Source organism: Zootoca vivipara, chromosome 2 (assembly GCF_963506605.1).
Source record: "Zootoca vivipara chromosome 2, rZooViv1.1, whole genome shotgun sequence".
NCBI lineage: Eukaryota > Metazoa > Chordata > Lepidosauria > Squamata > Lacertidae > Zootoca > Zootoca vivipara.
Genome location: NC_083277.1, coordinates 42,827,885 through 42,845,808, shown reverse-complemented (window position 1 = coordinate 42,845,808; position 17,924 = coordinate 42,827,885). Strand labels below are relative to the sequence as shown.

The 17,924-nt window shown below is 41.3% G+C and overlaps 1 protein-coding gene across 2 annotated transcripts in view; it reads right to left on the bottom strand.

The window, feature by feature from the left end:
• DNAH12 (dynein axonemal heavy chain 12) overlaps positions 1 to 17,924 on the bottom strand; it is a 95,230-nt gene that overhangs the window by 11,233 nt on the left and 66,073 nt on the right. For both annotated transcript variants that reach the window (XM_035106374.2, XM_060271421.1), the window contains 16 exons: positions 17,214 to 17,455; positions 16,762 to 16,909; positions 14,769 to 14,914; positions 12,027 to 12,241; positions 10,240 to 10,432; positions 9,919 to 10,111; positions 7,880 to 8,052; positions 7,495 to 7,635; positions 6,622 to 6,780; positions 5,883 to 6,027; positions 5,434 to 5,584; positions 4,908 to 5,161; positions 3,209 to 3,349; positions 2,782 to 2,919; positions 1,193 to 1,426; positions 380 to 568 (listed from right to left, as the gene is read on the bottom strand). In XM_035106374.2, coding sequence (XP_034962265.2) covers positions 380 to 568; positions 1,193 to 1,426; positions 2,782 to 2,919; positions 3,209 to 3,349; positions 4,908 to 5,161; positions 5,434 to 5,584; positions 5,883 to 6,027; positions 6,622 to 6,780; positions 7,495 to 7,635; positions 7,880 to 8,052; positions 9,919 to 10,111; positions 10,240 to 10,432; positions 12,027 to 12,241; positions 14,769 to 14,914; positions 16,762 to 16,909; positions 17,214 to 17,455 — 2,862 coding nt within the window. The remainder of the gene's footprint in view (positions 1 to 379; positions 569 to 1,192; positions 1,427 to 2,781; positions 2,920 to 3,208; positions 3,350 to 4,907; positions 5,162 to 5,433; positions 5,585 to 5,882; positions 6,028 to 6,621; positions 6,781 to 7,494; positions 7,636 to 7,879; positions 8,053 to 9,918; positions 10,112 to 10,239; positions 10,433 to 12,026; positions 12,242 to 14,768; positions 14,915 to 16,761; positions 16,910 to 17,213; positions 17,456 to 17,924) is intronic.

The window sequence follows — 17,924 nt, the reverse complement described above, 5'->3', positions numbered from 1 at the left end:
GTTTTACTCTTTCTAAGTCTCATTGTTGATGGGGCAATATGAACACAATGAACATGTGGTTGTTTCAGGAATCCTAACCAGGTTCCTGTGTGGGGCTGAAACCTGATGGTGACTGAAACAGAAAAGTAGCACTTTTCTGAAGTTATAGATTTGAAGGATGAAACCGATATTGCTATGAATCTCATACTATGTGCTTGCTTCAGTATTCCCATAACACACAATCAATTTCAGCATTGGTACCGATACAAAACATATCACAAAGTCTCCCCCTTCTGCAAAGAAAACTCATTGTGTAAGGAAGGGTCTGTGCTTGTAGAGCATGAAATAATAGAAAACAAAACAAATTTAAGAGCAACAAAATTTCTCTGGGAAAGACTACCTTGCTCAGGATGTCATCTGCAATTTCATACAAAGCAGTGTCACCACCACCTGAAGACCCTCCTTGATGGCTTCCTCCTTGTGTCAGAATCAGAGATTCAAAGAGGATTTTTGTTTGCTGGAGATCCTTTGAGATATCTACATTATCATGCAATCCAAACACCTCTGGCTGCTGACTGAAAGGGAGATTCTAGGACAAACCACATGAAGTTCATTATAGACTGGATGGCTACTAAGTATTTCAGAAAGAGTCCCTTTAAGTCAAGGACAGGGAACATCAAGACTGGGGGCTTAGCTAGACCTGCCAGACCTCCCCATTTGGCTCACTAAGTCATTGTGACCAACCCACACTCACCTGACAATCACCTGATGTCATAAATATCATTTCTGGGTAGTTATATGTTGGCTGAGCTGGGCCAAAAGGGGTTTCTGTAGTACTGCAGATCAGCTAATAGGGATTCAGAAGCCCCTTGCAGAGTTTCAAAGACTACACACACTTGGCTTCTGAAGCTCGAATGATCAGATGATGGACCAGGATTCTGAAGTTCCAAAGATTAACGAAACACCAGGGTTTCAAAAGGCCACACCAGACTCCTTGCAAGCCCCTTGCACAGAGACCTGCACAGCACTTTGAAGTCACAAGGATAAGGCAATTGTTGAGGCTTCATAGTGCCACCTCACTTAACATCAGTGTGACCTTAAATTTGGCCCGCAGGGGTTTGAGGGAGAAAAGGATCTGTCCCACAAGTCTCATTCCTCACCCGTTTTATGTAAAGTTGGTATATGACCCAAGTACAAAGAAACAAGACAGTACCTTAATAAAGTCAATGTAGTCATCATAGGTACCCCGCGGTGGGGCATAGTAACTGCCACTAGGAGAAAAGAAATACTGAGGATTTTCAACTATTTCTGGGTTGTAAAAGTCAGCGAGCATAGTTAGTAGTAGGCGTCTGTCCCAATCATCTGTCACTCGTCCTCCATAGTTGCATTCACCCGTAAGGTAAGATATTGCTTCAAATGGAACATGTTCATATTCATTTATAAATAACTGAAATTGGAAATAAAATAGTGGGTTTAAACAACTTCGCACTATGACATGGCTTGTTCATAATACAACAGATAAGCAAAGTTTGGGCAATATTGATGAATTTATGCCATTTAAAGCATTATATGCATATCACATTTTATCAATATTACTGGTTATATCCAATGCTAGTTCTGCTCAGAGCAGATCCACTGAAGTGAGTGGACCCCAAGTTAAACCTGTTCATTAATTTCAGTTTTTAAGTAGGTGTAGCACTGGATGAAGCACTACATATAATATATAAATTTTGTGAACCACATTGAATTTAGATTGTCAAAATAATTCAGATTAGTTTATTTAAACAACCATTGCTGCAAATATGAATGAAGTGGCATAGGGAGCTTCTGAAATTACTGTTATAAGCATCCAAGCTATACATGACATCATACCTTACATTCTTATTTGCTCTAATTTATGGATGGTTTGCATGATTAAAAGGTGCATAATTCATATATGAACTCTTTGACCAGAATCTAGTATTTGAATAACTTTAACATAGTATATTATTCTAACTGCTGATCAGCCAACTGCTAAAGCATGGGTAGGCAAACTAAGGCATGGGGGCCGGATCTGGTCCAATCTGGCCTTCTAAATCCAGCCCGTGGACGGTCCGGGAATCAGCGTGTTTTTACATGTGTAGAATGTGTGCTTTTATTAAAAATGCATCTCTCGGTTATTTGTGGGGCATAGGAATTCCTTCTTTTTTTCAAAATCTAGTCTGGCCCCCCCACAAGGTCTGAGGGACAGTGGACTGGCCCCCTGCTGAAAAAGTTTGCTGACCCCTGTGCTAAAGGCTTGTTTTAGCATACAGAAACTATAGTCTGCAGCTACAGATGAAGCAACATCCTATTATTTGGCAAGTGTGCTTGCAGACCTGTGTTCTTTAACAAACAAACAAAGAAACAAAGAAACAAACAAATCTTGAACACTGTTCGAGCTAACACTGGTTCCGAAGTATTGCTTTTTGAGATCCCTCAGGATCTCCCATAAGGAACAACTGCCACCCATTCGTCCCCTTTTTTTTTGCACAAACCACCCCCAAATTCCTTTACACACAGTGGAGCTGTGTTAGAGCTTGCCAGACTTCATCAAATTGCTGTTAACAACAAGTGTTGGTACTTGTGCAAAAGGTCAGAGGAACACTTGTACCACTTGTACCAATGGGACCCTAATGCACAATCCATTGAACTGCTATGATTATGCAGCAAATCATAGATCGGACTATTGCTGTCATTACAAATACAAACTTTATAGTGAAACCTATTTATGATTCTTTACCAAGACCCTAGATGTGCTGCAGAAGGAATAAATATCTTTACCTGAAGCTGTCTTACACTGATACGCAAGTCTGATTCATTAAATCCATATGGAATGTTCCATCCAAGAGGCCCAAATTTCTTCCTCTCCTGAACAAGAGCATGAAAAAAACAAACTCCAAAGAGCAGTTTCTCCCATCTCTTTAGGAAATAAAAACAAATGGAAATAGGACAATGTAACCAAAGCTGAAGGAAGTATATCAGTCTATATACATGTAGATTACTAGATACATTAGGATAAATATATATACTCTAGGGTTGCCATAACCCAAAATTTCCTGGACAAAGCCAGAATTCTGCCGTCGGGAACAGTGTCGGGGCGGAAATCACTGAAATGTCCTCATACTGAGGACAACAATCTTCAGCAAGCAAAACCACCAAGAAGCTTTGTGGATGCTTAACATTTAACAACTTACGAGACAAAATTTACCTGTTCCTTTCCAGGGCAGCCAGCAAAAAAAGCAGGATCAGAAAGAGGATCAGAGACGTAGGACTGAAGCAGGTTTAATCGAAGGCCTGTAGGAGGCTCATTTGTCATCTTAACACCATTCTGTAAAATGGTTACTGGAAACTAGGAAAAACAAGTATGGCAACAGCACCGCATTAGGAGATTTCCTTTTTTATTTATGATTTCTGTTCAATTATTTGGTATAGAAAGTTGTTCAAAACAAGAATGTAATATATTGTCATATAATTAATATTCCTATTCTTTTTGTGTCCTAATATTTCAGGCAGCTGCAAACAAACAATTGAGAACCTTAAAGTACACCAGGGGACAGGGAAACTCTGCCCCCCAGAGTAAACCTGGTCTATGGGGCCTCCCAGTTTGGCCCAGGAGGCTATCATGGAGAAGTCATGCCCCAAATGGGAAAGGGCGGGGCTGGGAAAGGGCGGGGCTTAAAATGACTTCCCAAGCCTCCCCTTTCAACCAGGCCTTGATAAGAGAATTTAATAAAAGCAACAGGAAAATATTGACATGAAATATTGTGTATCAATGCTAGTCCTACTCAAAGTTGACACACTGACTCAGATGGTGGTGTTAGAGAATCCTTCTCTTCAAAAAAGGAAGAGCTGAAAAACTTAGCAAAAGGTATGATCACCTACAAATTAAAGGTAAAGGGACCCCTGACCATTAGGTCCAGTTGCGGACGACTCTGGGGTTGCAGTGCTCATCTTGCTTTATTGGCCAAGGGAGCCAGCATACAGCTTCCAGGTCAGGTGGCCAGCATGACTAAGCCACTTCTGGCGAACCAGAGCAGCACATGGAAACGGCGTTTACCTTCCCGCTGGAGCGATACCTATTTATCTACTTGCACTTTGACATGCTTTCAAACTGCTAGGTTGGCAGGAGCAGGGACCAAGCAACGGGAGCTCACCCCATCACAGGGATTTGAACCGCCAACCTTCTGATCAGCAAGCCTTAGGCTCTGAGCTTTAACCCACAGTGCCACCCACGTCCTCTACAGATTACGTACCTCTTATTTAGTACAGAATATAAGATTGTTTTATAAGTACGCAGTTGACAAGACACACAAACCATCAAACAAGAGGAGCCAAGGTCAGAGAACAAAGAGGTCACAGGACAAAGCAGGTGAAATCAGAGATGGACCAAGTGAGGAAAGAAAGTAGCTGCAAATTTCTCAACTCTCATTAATTTCCTGCCTTGGATGCCAGGTAGCGATGAAGTCCCATGGGACAGCTTGGCACCCATGGAAAGCATAACATGATTTTATAGATTGTTATATCTCTCATTGAGAGTCCCATGGACTGCAAGAAGATCAAACCTCTCCATTCTGAAGGAAATCAGCCCCGAGTGCTCACTGGAAGGACAGGTCCTGAAGCTGAGACTACAATACTTTGGCCACCTCATGAGAAGATAAGACTCCCTGGAAAAGACCCTGATGCTGGGAAAGATGGAGGGCACAAGGAGAAGGGGACGACAGAGGACGACAGAGGACAAGATGGTTGGACAGTGTTCTTGAAGCTGCCAACATGAGTTTGACCAAACTGCGGGAGGCAGTGGAAGACAGGAGTGCCTGGCGTGCTATGGTCCAGGGAGTCACGAAGAGTTGGACACGACTAAACAACAACATATCTCTCATTAATGGATCCTTGGGAAATAAAAGTACCTTGGGTGATGGATAACTAGTGAGCCAGAGTCTGAAAGTGCCAATGCAAGTTTCAGCACTGAACTCTTCACAGATTTTCTCTAGCATTGGCATCCAGGAGACAGCAAGGTGGCAGTTTTGTAAGCAGACCCAAGTTCCTTCCTCCATTCCTGATCTAATCATTTTTGCCGCTATTGGTCCTTGTCCCTGTCCCAGAGATATGGACTGAAACTTGTTTCCAATCATATTTTTGTCATTTGCAAATTTCAGAAGACCTGTCATGAAAGGTGTCATATTTTATTCTGTGTTAATTGGAAAAGGCAGAGTACAAAATGCAAAACTGAAGCTATTTGTATGATTTCATTTTCACTTATCAATGCAGATGACTAACAATCAGATTTGTGTAAAAAAAAATTAAGTAATTTTTATTGATTTTAAAATATACCTGTACAGAGTTTCAAATTAATCTTTCAGAGACACATGATGAATAAGGGCCTTAACTGGAAGACTGATTCAAAAGAAAAATGCACCACAACATTTAACTTACTGGCCATAGGATCTGCTCCAGGAGACAGAACAAAGATGAGTGGGATTGTAGAATTTGAATCCAAGTAGCTTTTTGTTAGGTCAAATGGTGGTGGCTCAACAAATTTCTTTCCAAGTTTGTCAGTCACAAAGGTGGTTATAGCAGGTGAAATCTGTTTTAAAAGAAATCTTCAGCATAAAATAGTATTTTGTTGCAAAAAAAATAAAATCTAGCTCGTTTCATCTAGGACCACTAAATAGTAACTATTTAGGGACTTTGAAGAAATAGAAATCTAAATCTTGTAGTCAATGGCTGTAATACACACATAGGTAGACTCAGCTCATAGCTTAACGGCAATCTTCCTACAGGAACTAATATTAAATTCATCTGAATATTTGAAATAACCTTAAAGAAACCAATAATGCATTTATGTTTCATTTCGTTTTTGAAATTACGTTCATGTATCTTACCTTGTCAGGTCTCAGGCATCGAAGAACAATCATCTTCTTTATTTCATTCAGGTTTGTATTCCATGGATTTGGTAAGGGAACATTTTGGGGTTCTTTACTGTCATAGATTTTACGCCATTCTTTGAGTTCTTCAGCTATACGACTCCTACAGAAAGTGTAAACTAGAAATGCTTAGACTTCAGCTTTCCACTTAGTAAGAGCTCTTCCAGATGTCAACCTTTTCTAGAGCTCCTGGTGTTTGTGGGTGACCCACAAGGAGTGTGGGGCCTCGTGGTAGCTTCAAAATTGCTCTAGGTCCTCAGGCACTCAGCAAAGATTGCTGCAGTGGTGCCTGAAGTCTTCTCATCATGCTTGCTGGGCAGCAGGCAGGCCAGAAATGGGTGGTTCTTACCTATGCCAAACCTCTTACATCTGTAGCCAATGAAGTTGTGGCCTTATTTGATCCATGTATGAGCTGTCATGTCTTGCTATTCATTGAATTTAGGTGGTCTGTAGGGCAGGGGGATTGCAACGGCAATATCACTACTGTACTAACAGTATGCATATGGGGTGGGGCCCAGGGCAGGGTGTAGAAGTCCAGTACTTGGTATTTTGCTGGAGGGGGGCTCTAAGGTCACCTTATACTGACCTTGACTGTAGGAAAGCCACATCCTAGCACTCATTCCCCCCTACATTTATTGGAGAGGGCTTGTACCCCAAGGAAACAAAACTAGTAATGTTACAGCAGATTTTGTTTTACCGTAGTCCTTTAAAAGCAGCCATATCACTTGCACGGCAGAGTTCATCCCAGCTTTTATCTTGTATCCAAGATGGATCTGGATTCTTGTATTTGCTCTTGAGGCCAACTCCTCCAGTTAATAAGAACATAAATTCTTGGTGCTCTATTTCTTTTTTAGCCCTATTTAAAAAAACAACAACGCTGTTTTAAGTCTACATAATTATTCTAGTTTGAAATGCAATTACTGTATGGGACATATTTTCTTTTTTAAAAAAATCACAGAATAATGCTCATGTATTGGTTTATAAACTTTTGCTCCTGCAGTTAAAATGACATGCTGTTCTGGGCAAGTGGGTCAGAGCTCAAGTCCCACTTGAAACAAACTTACTGACAGTCAGTGGTTCTCTGGAAAGCATGCCTCCATCTGCTTTTATTCATTCCTACCTACACTTACTAATGCTCTTGTGTAGCATAGTTGGGTTGTACAGGGACTGGGGGAAGCACTCGTGCAATTTCACCAATAGGATCCAGTGGTGGAATTACAAGCTGGAACACCCCTGTGCAATTCAACAGTCAAGCACCCTCCAAGACTGAAGCAGTGAAAGTGTCTATGGAAAAATGAAAGGAAACGTGGACAGAAAAGAGACAAAGAATTGAGACAATCTGACAAAATAGCTAGAGTGGCTCATCTGCACAGTCCAATTACACCCCATGCTTCATTAGTTGCGGTGCAAGCAGGTTCCTCAGGCTCCCTGGCTGCAATAATTTGCCAGAGCAAAAACACTGGTACTTGGAAGATAACTGCTGCTTTTCTTGTTTTTAAGATGCTCCGGCCTAAAGAAATCAATGTATTACTAGTTAATAAAAAAAATTCCAGGAAACAGAGCCTCTTACATTAGAAGATTACAGCACAATAAAAATGAAAACAGCAGCTTATCCTTCTCAAACAGGGAACGGCAAACGTTGCAATACAAGTTGTATGTGAAATGGTCATTCAGATATCGCAGCCTTTTTTCCAAGATTTTAGACTTGTTGCTAAAAATAGAAAAGAAAGGACATGTGTATATTCAATTTAAAATGTTGATGTAAATAAATAAATAAACTTTTGGCATCCCCCCACCCCCCCACCCCAAAATGGGTTGCGATCCAAAAAAATTGGGGTTGTCTTATACATGGGGGCATGTTATACATGGAATAATATGGTACATGTGCTTAAAAATTGGCTCCAGTGTTTCAAAACACAACAGAAATTAAAGAACTAAAGTTAGTAACTGCTCACCTGTCATGGATAGAGTTGATGTAAAGATTTACAAACCAACTGAGAGAATACTGGTACATAGGATCAATATTAGCCAGATCAGCAATACTAAAGAACAGTACAGATGAATGCTTTGCAATGGGTCTGTAGCCTTCTCGAGACTGTGCTATTTTAATTTCAGTTTTTTCTGCAATCTAAAGAGAATATATTTCTTAGTAGAAACTAATAAAATGATGTCCAAATGTAGCACATATATGGCACTTCCCCTTGTTTTCAATAAACAACAGTGTAGAAGGCTGGCCCTAAACCATTTTTCTCATTATATTTTCATACAGCAATGGTCCGTGCAATGTCAGCATAATGTAATGGCTTGTGCAGCAAGTCCTATGATCCGACTCCCACTGTGGGATAGAGTACCATGTATCCGTGCAAAGTATATTGATGTGAACAGTAGTGTCTTAAGTTCATCGGGCGCCCTGGTGCAGATCCCTTGGGCAATTAATTTAATTTATTTTAAAAAAGGAAAGCTCCGCTGCAGAGCGGAACAGGGTCCTAGTGCCCCTGCTCCGCTCATTTACCTCTCTCCTCCGAGCAGCGCGGCTGGCGGGCGTCCAGGAGGAGGGAAAGGGAGGCCACCGCGCAGCTCCCCCACTTGCTGGGGCGCCCCTCGGCGCCCTGTGCCACTAGGGCCAATGGGCGAGCTGCCCTGGATGTGAATGAAGGACACCTGGAATCAGGGATCAGAGGAACCAAATCCTTTACACCAGGGAAGGAAAATGTTTTCACCCTGAGGGTCACGTTCCTTGTGGGCAAACTTTCAGGGGGCACATAACATGGAGGGCAGGATGAGATGCAAACATGGGTTGAGCAATGGATGTGACTCTTATCTTTGTACAGCCACTCAAGCTATGACAAAGCCAGAGGTTTTCAAACACACACACAAGCACCTATGGATGGGCAAACCTGTCAATTTCAGTTTCTCTGTGTTTCTCACTTTGCCAATCTTAAGTTCAGTTCTCCACATTTCCACACGTTTGCAATTTTTAACAGATCATGAAAATTTATCAGCATTTTCGTGTGAATTTCTTCTAGTATAAACACTTTTGCAAAGAAAGTTTGCCTAATATAATGCATTTCTGCATGCTATTTTGATTCCGAGACTGAGGTCTCCCACTTCTGCTTTGCATTGTTTACATCAGCAGCAGTGGCAACAGGCGAGGCTGCCTTCTTCATTCCCCTCCATTGCCCTTGTTAATAGTGTGACAGGGTACAGGAGAATATGGGAGCTGTAGTTTTCCAAAGGACTCCTATGAGTCCTGAGTAGTAGTTCCAGTAGTTCTCTGCACCCGATCGATGCTGTTAGCCAGGGCAACAGAACAACAGAAGCTGAGTGAAAAAGTTCCTCTTTTTTAGTAACTCCTGTTCCTATGTTTGTGCAGCCACCACTAACCGTAATGGAAGGAAGGAGTGTGATTTGGGAGTGCTGGGTGGCAGTGTTTAGGGATGGGGAAGGGCACAGAGATGCATGAGGGGAGCTTGCCAGGTATTCTTCTCCCACTCAGATTTTGATCTAAGTTGAAGAGGCTTGGGGCTCCTGACGGAGGCAGGAGAGCAAAGAACTCTGGGAGGCAGGCACAGTCCCCTCAGATTTTTTTGGATTCACCAAGCAGTGAATCAGTTGTTGCACTTATCTAAAAAGGAAATTCCTACAAACCTGCCTACCTCCTTACCAGCTCTACCCATGTAAACGAAAGGTAAAAAAAAAATATGTTAACAATACAGTAACTGCAGACCACACTAGGGATGCGTCCTATTCTGGTCATCAGCAACCTATTAAAGCTACTTTTGAGACAGGGAAACTCTCTGTATTAGAGCAGTTGCATTGTACCAGTATGCAGAGAGGTTGGCCCAATGGTCCGATTTTGGATAAGGCAGCTTTCTATGCTCTTGGCTTGACAGGTTCCTGAGGTTCAGCTCCAAGCCTGAGCTTGGATAACTTCACACAACAGTGCACCATTCATTTAATACAACAATCTTGTATGAACCCTGAAGTTGCTTACCTGCTGTTTCTTTGTAATTTCATTAGACATTAGTTTGGCAGAGTCCAAAATCATAATAGCACTTTCATCTTCTAAAATATTCCCTTCAGAAGACTGCAATGTTTCTAAAATCTTATTTTCTATATCTTTTAGTTGTTTTTTATTGCTGGCTGACTGGAGAATAAGAGCATTCCGTTCCTCCTCTAATTCTGGTCTAAAAAAAGGGTATATATATCAAATATTACACACTATGCTGGTTGCACAAGGAGGAGCCACACTCCACATTGAAGCCCATCACCTGCCACCCCTCAAAAACGCCCTGTGGAGAATATGAACATTTACCTTTCCTTTGCTACAACAATGCCTAGAAGCTGATCTTCAAGTCCTTCTGGGGTAATCATGAAGTTGAGTAAAGAAACCTTGGTAGCTAGTTCAGGCAAATAATGTGGATTTCTTAATTTGGTGGTAATATAAAATTTGAAATCAAAGGAATATTCAATAATTGTTTCACCAAGCCGAATGCAATCCATGCCCCCTAGAGTTGAAAAGACAAACATATTTAGTTGTTTTTCCTATGCACAAAAAATAATCTGCAATCAAGCTTTCCTAATTGCAGAATAACATCAGAATCATGCAGTGGAGAAATGCAGAGGAGCTATGCAGCATTCTGCACTGTTTTCAGAAAAGTATGGTGATTATTTTAATTCAAGGGAACTAAAACTAAAGAGAATCCATTTGATTTCTCCAAGTCTCAACATGAATTCAAGTCATGTTCCTGTGGCTGGGTGACTTGAACAGTTAATTGGAACCCTGGAACCTAGGTGTCTAAAATCTGTCTACTTTCCTGCTTCAAGAGAAATTGTCAGCAATGACCAGAACACTGAGCTGGAGGCGACAGTGCTGTTAAGGAGCCAGACCTTGCTCTATCTAATACTGGTAATCAGGTCACACTGAACCTGAGACTGGCAGGCAGAAGACCACTGAACCAACTCTCACAGCACTATGGTCTCTAGAACCACAGCCAAAAACCCTCATAGACTTGGGTCTGAGGAACTGAATGCCTTCCACAATGCCTCTCCAGCCCAACAGGAGAGGGAGCATGCCAGGTGGGAGGCCCTGGAATGCAGAAATGCCTATCTTCAGATGAGAGGGTTGGCACTTTAAAAGAATAGTTCTCCATGAGGAGACAGAGCCTTGGAGAGATGGACTGGAGGCAGAGCCTCAAAAGGACTCAGTGTGCTTCCAACCTTTGTTGGAGCAAGTAGCTCATTAGGAGTTGTCCTTGGTAGTGCAACAACAAACCTGCTTTTCTCTATGGGCTCTTCTGCAGGACCAGAATTAAACAGAAAGATGTATGGTATATATTTTTACTTCTTACATGGCCAGGCTGGAGCCTTCATTGGTGCAACAACAGGGAGGAGGAAGCAAACTACTTCCTTACTGCTATTAGTGTCATAGCTGCCAAGTTCTCCCTTTTTTTAAGGGAAATTCCCTTATGCTGAATAGGCTTCCTTGCGAGAAAAGGCAGCTATGATTAGTGTGTATTTTGGTGGCATTAGACATATGTTTTCCTCTTAGACATTTTAAAACTGGTGTAAATTACTTTGTATGCATTCAGGAGAACCCAAATTTTGTGACTGAGCTGTGTCACTGGCGAAAGAGTAAGGCTTCTTATTTTGATTTAAAACTAGCAGAGTGTATGACAAGAATATCTGCACCTGCTAAAATATTGTCCTTTATACAACTGTTTAATGAAATTAAGTTTGGTCCTTCTTTAAAATAGGTCCTTCTAGCTCTCTTCACTTTGTAATTGCTGCTTAACAGAAGAGTGATCAAAGCAGCACAAAACATTACTGCTTATTGTATATGCAGTATGGTAACTCAATCTTGAAGAAAATAGTATTAAGGTTCTTCTATTTCAATCTATTACTATACAAGACACTGCATGCAGACTATTTAATAAAATAAAGATCTAAACTCAAATGTGCTTTCTTGTATTACCTTCATCTGTTGCTATGGAGCAGTATTTAAGGAATAAAAAGAAAAGTATTACACAATGCAATAAAGTGTACAAAAAATATCCAATAAATACTCCAATATAGTTTGGAGATCATAATGATTTGTTGTACCTTGTTTAAAAGTTTGTTTAAGAAGCAGAGGCTCCAGTGAAGGATCAATTTCTTCTCCAACATTTTCAAGCAGAAGTGGAGTTCCAAACTGAATGCAGTTTTCTAGAATTCTCATGTAGTCTGTGTCTGTGAATTTTATTACACTCAGCCTGTTCTCTTTTTCGGAATTTTTTATCCATTTATTTGCTTGACCCTGGGGGTCAATCATTAATGGCCTGCAACATATCAGATTTTCATTTTTTTTTTAAAAAAAAAAGAACGAATGCTTAATAATCAATTACTGCCTACAGCAATTTACTTTTTAAAAACACATTAGAATAGTAAGGTAAGGTAAAGGACCTCTGGACGGTTAAGTCCAGTTGAATTTGACTATGGGGGGCGGTGCTCATCTCTGCTTTCAGGCCGAGGGAGCCAGCGTTTGTCTGCAGACAGCTTTTCTGAATCATGTGGCCAGCATGACTAAACTACTTCTGGCGCGCGGGACTTCGTAATGAGTGCCAGAACACAGGGAAATGCTATTTACCTTCCAACCGCATTGGTACCTATTTATCTACTCATGGTGGTATGCTTTCGAACTGGATCTCAAAGGGAACATTACAATAGAATCCATGGTTATATAACTGAAATTTCTGGATTCATAATCTGAATGATTTACTAGTTTATGACTACTGGGATACCCCTTTGCAATATATTAGCACTGTAGCCAAAATAAAGTGAATTTCTATTTTGTTTCCTTATCACCACCTGTATTCTATATTCTCGTTTTTGGTTAAGAGAATAACTCTGTTCTTACTTTACTGGCCTTCTTATAGATTTCACTTAACTATTTTTCACAGTATATTGATGCAATAATTCCTTCTGCTTTCCTTAGCTGTACCATATGAACATTTGATAATATGCTATCAAACATCTCAGTCCATTCATGGCTTGGACACAAAGGTGCCATGTTACTGGTAAGGCATTTGTGCTCATGTGAACTCTCCCTCCCCAAAATTCGATTGATTCCCCCTTCCATTGCAGCCTGCTTCTTGAGTCACATCTCACACCATTTGGAAGAATCTCAGTAAGTTGATGGCTAGGTGGGTGGGGATGCAGGGGTCTGTGGTGAGGAGCAGGAAGTCTGCTGTCTTGGCTCCAAGATGTTTGGAGACCCACTACACACATCTCTCTCCCTGCTCCAAATGCCTTTATGTCCACTTCTACTGACTCATTAATGTTAGGAAATGTGACTTAAACTCTCCATCATTCATTTCCCTTTTCATTGCCTTTGCTTTAGTAAATAGGCAGCATCTTTTGGAAGGTGGAGCTATGTGAACCGCTAATGCTTTCAAAAATCCAATTCTTTATTTCACTGAGTTTATCATATTGGTTTTCAAAATTGCTAGCTCTTCCTCTACCTTGAAGTCCACACTAGTCTTAGTTTTTGTGTCACAGAACTGCCAGTACCATAATTTCATCATTACTTTAATGGACAATGAACAAAATCCAATGGCAAGTGAGCAGATATTCACTTGTGGCAACAGGATTTCCCCTTTCTCTTCTCCTCTTTTTATCCCCCCCCCCCCCCGTTTCAAAAGACCCCCCAACCCACAGGAGCAAATTGGGTGCTGAAAGGGGAAAGAGAAGAAGGAATGTTTCTGTTGTGTTGGCTGAAGCTTGTTCCACAACCAGGCCAACACCACTGGCTATCACCCAATGTTTTCACCTTTATTCCTTTTATAGTTTTACTGTCTCTCTTTTCCCCCTCTGTTTGGGCAATGTTTTCCTTCTTCCCTGAGGATTACTGCCTGCTGTATTTTTTTCTCAGTCTCAGAAATTGCTTTGGCATTTGAGTCAGTAACTCTTTTTTCCTTCAAAGCGTACAATTGTTGTAAATTGCTAGCTAAAATAATAGGTGCAGTTTTTCAGGCTTTCACCTACTGTATCAAAAATTAATTTGCTTTGCAGCTATATGCACCCTTCTGCCTTTTTGATTCATGGGCAAACTGAGTGAAATGCAAACCAAATGCTTTTACCCTCTCTATGACATATATCATCACTGAGGAGAATGTGATCAAAGTCTCTCTCTTCAGATACCCCATGAAGTTTGATGTAATATATTTCCCCCATATTTTGTTTCATTTCACCAACACAATATTTTGCAACACACACACACACATCCTCATCAATTTTGCTGCAAATGCCGAAGGACCCTCCATCATTCGTGGGAACCCTCTGCCCGCAGCCGCAAACTGAGGACCCACCGCTCGTGGCTGCAGCCGCAAGCAGATGATCCTGGCACCATCCGCACGGCATTGAAGTGGCGCCACTCGGCTTGGGAGTCGCAGGGGGGGCCGAGTGTCACCCCCCCTCCAGGGTGGCACCCGGGGCAGACCACCCCATTGCACCCCCTTGTTACGCCAGTACTCATTCATACATGGGACATTCACTTTCCAATAGCAAAGACCACAGGTTCCTTGCTGTATAAAATACTGAGCAAGATGGGCAAATGGTCTGACTCAGTGTAAAGCAGCTTCCTATGTTCTATGTACTCAGGCTGTCATGATTATTTTTATTTTATGTACTTGACACTTTATATTCTCAACAAGCAGTCAAATACATATTTAAATCATTTGGAGGACAATTTTGGCCATCATAAAAAGAATATTAGAAATCCAAATCAGCATTATGGAAAGTATAAATATTACTGCAGTAAGCTAATTTTAGTTTAGTTTAGCAAAATAATAGATTTGCATTACCTACCAACGTCTAGAGTTGTTGACAATCACACCATTGTCTATAGAAAACTGGTCTGTTGGAAGACCTGCAATATTCCAGGCTCTAATTTTTATTGGATCACCAAGTGTTTTACTCAGGGAGAAGCTCTCAGAACAAGGTATCTTTTTCTCCTGTAAAGACAAATATCCCCCCCCCCTTTATGAACAATTTATATAAAACCAGTTAATAGCTTGCACTGAACCTCAGTTTCTAGCAGGGCATGTGACAGAAAATGAGGAAAGGACACAGCAGGCAATCACAAAAATATTTTTCCAAGTCACTACAATGAGTTATATCCAATTATGCATAGTAGGCTCTTGGCTCCAGTGGAGGCTCCTCTGAATGCTAAGGAAAGGGGCAATTTTCACAAATGCCCTTGCAGCCTTCCCTGGCACCTTCTCCCACCATGTTTCAATGGGTCCCCAACCACACTGGAGCAGTTGGGGGGGGGGGCACAGGAGGCTGCGGAAGAGAGAATCTGCAAAAATGGGCTTCCCAACTTCCATTAACAGAAACACCCGCTGAACTGAAGAGACGTCTAAGAATGGAGAATCAGCTGAATGCAACCCAACTTTTAAGAATATGTTCTGGCTAATAAGCTCTTAAAAGGTACTGTTGGGATTGAGTTGGGATTGTTTTGTTTTTGGCTAAAGCCACAAAACCACATTAAAATGCCTGAAACCTACTGAAGTACTGAGTGTGTTTCCCTGGACTGACAAGAGTGGCCCAGGAAGTGGGGATCCTTGCATACAACTTGGCCATACATTCTTGAAAGCTGCTGACTTTTCCTCCAGTTATTTATATTGTTTCCATCTGTTGACAAGTCAATCATATTCCTAGCAAAAGTATACCCAAACATTTCAGATAACACTAAATCAACAAGAAAGCAAAGTGAGAGACAATATGTTGTATTCAATGTTAGTCCTTCTTACGGTAGACCCTCTGAAATAAATGGATCTAAATTAGTCATGTTCAATCTTTTTAATGGATCTACTCAAAGCAGCACTAGCAATGGATGCAACTCAAAGGGCAAGATTCAACTAACAAGTCCTGCTCATAGACTTCTACTAGCACAACAGGACTTCCCCCTATCACCTCTACCTCCCCCCACAAATTGACTCAGGAGTGCTGGAAAAGCCTCCAAAATAGTACATGGAAGAAAGAGAGGGAGAGATCATTCCATCTGGCAAGCTGAAATGTTTGCACTAATGTAACAATTGTCATAGTGCTACACTGAACTCCTATCAAAGCCACCAATAATTATTTAATTCCATTAATTTAAAAATCCCCATAAACACTTGAAACTCACCCACCATAATCAGCAAAATACATTTCACTGTTCCCTGACCTGTACATAGATATGAGATCTACTGAAAGAGCCAACACTAGGAGAGGACTTAGTTCTGGAGATTAATACTGTAACAATACTCTAACACAGAGGTTTTCAACTTTTATGGGTCCACGACTGCCTCGACCAACTACACTCTTTCTGCGGCATCCCTGTGGAGCTCAGGAGCCCAGTTGTGTCACCCCTTGCCTGTAGAACTGGCAGCCTCTCATCCTTTTTCGAACACCCTCCCTTGTGGAGTTTCCCCTCAGCCTCCTCTCTCCTCTCCTCTCCTCTCCTCTCCTTGGGAGTCCTCTGGGCGACTGTAGCTACCGCTCCTGGTCTAGGAGCTGCCCCCCCCCCCCCGCCCCAAAGAGAGGTACCTCTTCGCACTGCCCCACTGGGGGCTGGGAAGCACCCCCCTGGCCAGCCCCAGAGGCATCATTCGCCTGGGGAGCTTGTAGCCAGGGCAGCTGCAACAAACAGATGTGCAAGCCTCTGGGAGGCAGAGATGCGAGAGGGCATCAGTGGAAGGAGGGAATGAAAGAGGGACAGAGGCCAGTGTTGCCTGCAGCATCCTGACCATCATTCGAAGCACCCCAGGGTGCCATGGCACACTGGATGCAAACTACTAGTTTCACACAATCTTACTTTACATAGCTTGCTCCAATCTTTTGCACACTCTTGTCGAAATCCAGAAGTGAAAGCACCCAGATAAGCTATCACTCCCGCTGATATCAAGACATCTCCTGTCAAATTATCATATGTGTTTTGAAGGTCATTTGCTGCATTAGACCACCTAGGGGGAAACACAATATTAAATTAGGTTTTAAAAATGGCCTATTTCATCAGCATTTATTCCAGTTACATGAGAGCTGTTATAAGAATTACAAATGGCATTTGTATCTTATTTAAAAATCATGTTGTATGTTATTTAAACAATTGAAATACAGATAATGTTTGGGGACACTTTTACTTATGTAAGCTAACTTTTTCATTTTAAAACGTTTCTGCGTATTCTACTAAATATAATTTATTTTATACAAAATGTGTGTCTTAAATCTAGTTCTTGCTAGAATGGGTACAATGTATTTTCATCTGACCTTGATTTTTCTCCACCAAGTCCTCCAATAAGCTTTTCTGCTCTTTCCAGCTTTTTAGCACACAAGTCCACCTGAAATTCTAGCCTAGCTTTTTCTTCAGTTTTCTCAACAAAGGTTTGTTGCAATGCTTCCAAACGGTCTTCAACTGCTTGAAGTTCAGCTCTTTTCTGATTAAGTAATGCCATCGTTTGTGCCAACGACTGTTGTGCTTCTGCTAAACGGGCTTTCTTAGGAGCAACCACCTATTAGATACATTTGATAAATTTTACTAAATTTTACTAGGGGTGATAAAGTAATATAAAATGAATCTAGAAAAATACATGAAATCGGTATATCTGGCTGGGATTTACTCTCAGGTAAGTGGGTTACATTGCTTGCTTCCATGCACGGGGCATTTGGTTAAGAGTTATGCCCTAAGAAAAATTAAGTTTTCTTTTTTAGCTAGCTTCTACATTTAAATTTTCTGTAAACTCTGGTTACACTGGAAATAAATTCAATTTTACTTTTTAATTGCATACTGCACCTTGGGCCTTTTTCACCTAGATGCCTATTATGGCAAATGTATACTGGACAAAAAATCATATGCAGGATTTTAAGGGGTTCTGGCAGCTAACTGGTCAGTGTGTTATTTCCTTCTGTTTGTCTATTTGCCACTTTTGTATCCCTCCTCTCAGAGAGTATATGGGCTTTCCAACCAGCTTTCCATTCAGG